Source organism: Tachysurus vachellii, chromosome 21 (assembly GCF_030014155.1).
Source record: "Tachysurus vachellii isolate PV-2020 chromosome 21, HZAU_Pvac_v1, whole genome shotgun sequence".
Taxonomy (NCBI): Eukaryota; Metazoa; Chordata; class Actinopteri; order Siluriformes; family Bagridae; genus Tachysurus; species Tachysurus vachellii.
Window position 1 is genome coordinate 9852604 of NC_083480.1, and position 2298 is coordinate 9854901.

The following is a 2298-nucleotide window of genomic DNA, read 5'->3' on the forward strand; positions in this document are numbered from 1 at the left end:
GCAAGCCGTCAGTGAACTGTGGTGGGTCTGGAAAAGGTTAAAGTGATCCCGAAGAACACGGTGACTATTTTTTATTTTTTAATATAAAAACTTGCCGCTTTATAGATCGCCATCATATTAACTGTGGAACAGAAAGCTTTCATGGCGGCACTTTATTGTATAAACATGCGGTGTGCTGGGAAAGTTTAGGTCAAATGTTGTGTACGTTAGCATTGCTAAGTGCTAGTTAGCTAGATGCTAATGTGTGTGTATGTATATATAATATAGAGAATATAGAATATAGAGTCAGGGAATGCGTTTTGTAGCTAGTAAACCCTTTAATTCATTAATGGTGTATTTGTTTATTATATTTATTGCTTGTGTACACGACAGTGTGTCATTATGACAAGTTAAAGCTTATAAAAACAGATGAGGAGGTGACAGCTGGCCTCAACACAGCACTAAAGCGCTGCTGCATCACACTTTAGGTAGAGATGAAGCAAGGGCTAAATTTCACTTCAGGTGGATATTGTCATTCTGTAGTCCATGGCATTGTATATATCCAAAATTTTATTATAAAGCAAATCTTGAGGCCATTCGATATAGATATGTAGTGTTTCATATCATGTTTGTGTATTTAAACTCATTACACACATTATGTTGTAGAACCATGCCGTTCGTTGACCTTCAGTCTCGGCTGGGAATAAACTTGGACCACTGGATCCTGGCCCAGAGCGGAGAGCAGCCTTACAAGAGAGCCGCACGCTGCCATGCCTTTGAGAAGGAGTGGATCGAGTGTGGCCATGGCATCGGTCACACCCGTGCTAAGAAAGAATGCAAAGTCGAGTTTGAAGATTTCTATGAGTGCATGCATCGGCAAAAGACGGTTAGTACATTAAAACAATGTTGTTGTTTTTCACAAATCCTTATCTCTAAATTCTTCATTTGTAGCACAGGTGCATTTACAAAGAACAATTTCAACACATCTGAGTGCACTGAGAAAGATCATCATAAACCGTATAAACGGCTTGGGTTGCATGTTAATGACAGTCATGGAAGTGCTTTTGTTTTTGCACATTTGCACATTGGTAGCTCATAACCTCAGTGAAAGTGTACGTTGATTTTTACTGTAATGCTCCAGTGTCCGAAAGTAACTTTCGAAACCGAAAGTTTAGAAGTGACCTTTCTAAAATGTGTTTTTACGATGCTAGTTTGTACTGTTAAATTTTCAGTGTATAATCACACTTTTTAAACGTCTGATGATTAAACTGCCCGAGGCTTCTTTTATCAGTGACTTTCTGCAGTTTTCTCAGTGCAGGGAAATGTGGCAAGTTTTCTCCATGCTGAGGTGGATAGGGACAAGGCCTAATTATCCAGTGAAGAGTTCAATACATGACAATAGATTTTCCTTAACTGTATTATTTCACACCACATTTTTTTCTGAATGGCAATTTTTTTAAACTTTTGCCTGCATTCCTGACATTCCTGTGTCTTCACCCAGCACCAGCGCTTGCAGGAGATCCAGAAGCAGAGGGACAAGCTGATTAAAGAAGGCTCCTACACACCTCCTGCACATCACACGGGCAAAGAAGAACCTCGGCCCTGAACCTTGAACCCCGAGCTCTCGGCTCTTTGCCCTCACTCGTGTATTATAATTATTCTAACAACCTTGTTCTACTCAGAATTTAATAATAAATACTATTCATCATTTCTTGTTTGTTTTAAATTCTTTTGAACATGCAGTCTCAGACAGAACCATTGTTCTCATTTCTAAATCTTGGCACAGGAAAAAAACTACACAAACTAAAATTTAATAAAGAAGACATGCCGTTTTTATTGCTCTGTTTATTGTAATATTTAAGGATCAAATAAGTACAGACTTAAACACAGCTGGATGTCCTCTTACCAGCCCCTCTTAAAGTGTATGGTTTCTCTTATACTACAGCACTTTGCCAACAATTTTAATTTTTATTAATTAAGCTGACATTTTTATTGTTCTGTTTATTGTTATGCAAAACAGATTACTTCCAATTATCCCCACTATAAACAGTCAATCTCCCACCAGACACTTTTTCTCAAAAATCTCTCTTTAATAATACTAAAATGTGCAGCTTGTGGTTCACAATGAAACTGCAAAGCGCAAAAAGTCAAACTGAATTTTTTCACTTTTAGAAAGATCTGACACCTGCATCTCTTACAAATGTTAAATTCACATCACTTTCTACAAAGCTTTGCCACAGCAACCGTTGAACACATTTTTAAATCCACTTATTGGCCTTCTTGTGACCTTAATTTTAGCCTTATTCACAGGAGCTGTTA

General features: G+C 37.8%; 1 protein-coding gene across 1 annotated transcript in view; it reads left to right on the plus strand.

Annotated features, from left to right (window-relative positions):
- The window catches only part of ndufs5 (NADH:ubiquinone oxidoreductase subunit S5), a 1736-nt gene extending 49 nt beyond the window's left edge, over positions 1-1687 (plus strand). Inside the window, exons 1-3 of the mRNA XM_060897349.1 lie at positions 1-60; positions 646-865; positions 1481-1687. The exon at positions 1-60 is cut by the window's left edge and continues 49 nt beyond it. Coding sequence (XP_060753332.1) covers positions 650-865; positions 1481-1585 — 321 coding nt within the window. The 5' untranslated portion in view covers positions 1-60; positions 646-649 and the 3' untranslated portion in view covers positions 1586-1687. The remainder of the gene's footprint in view (positions 61-645; positions 866-1480) is intronic.
- The last annotated feature ends 611 nt before the right edge of the window (positions 1688-2298 follow it).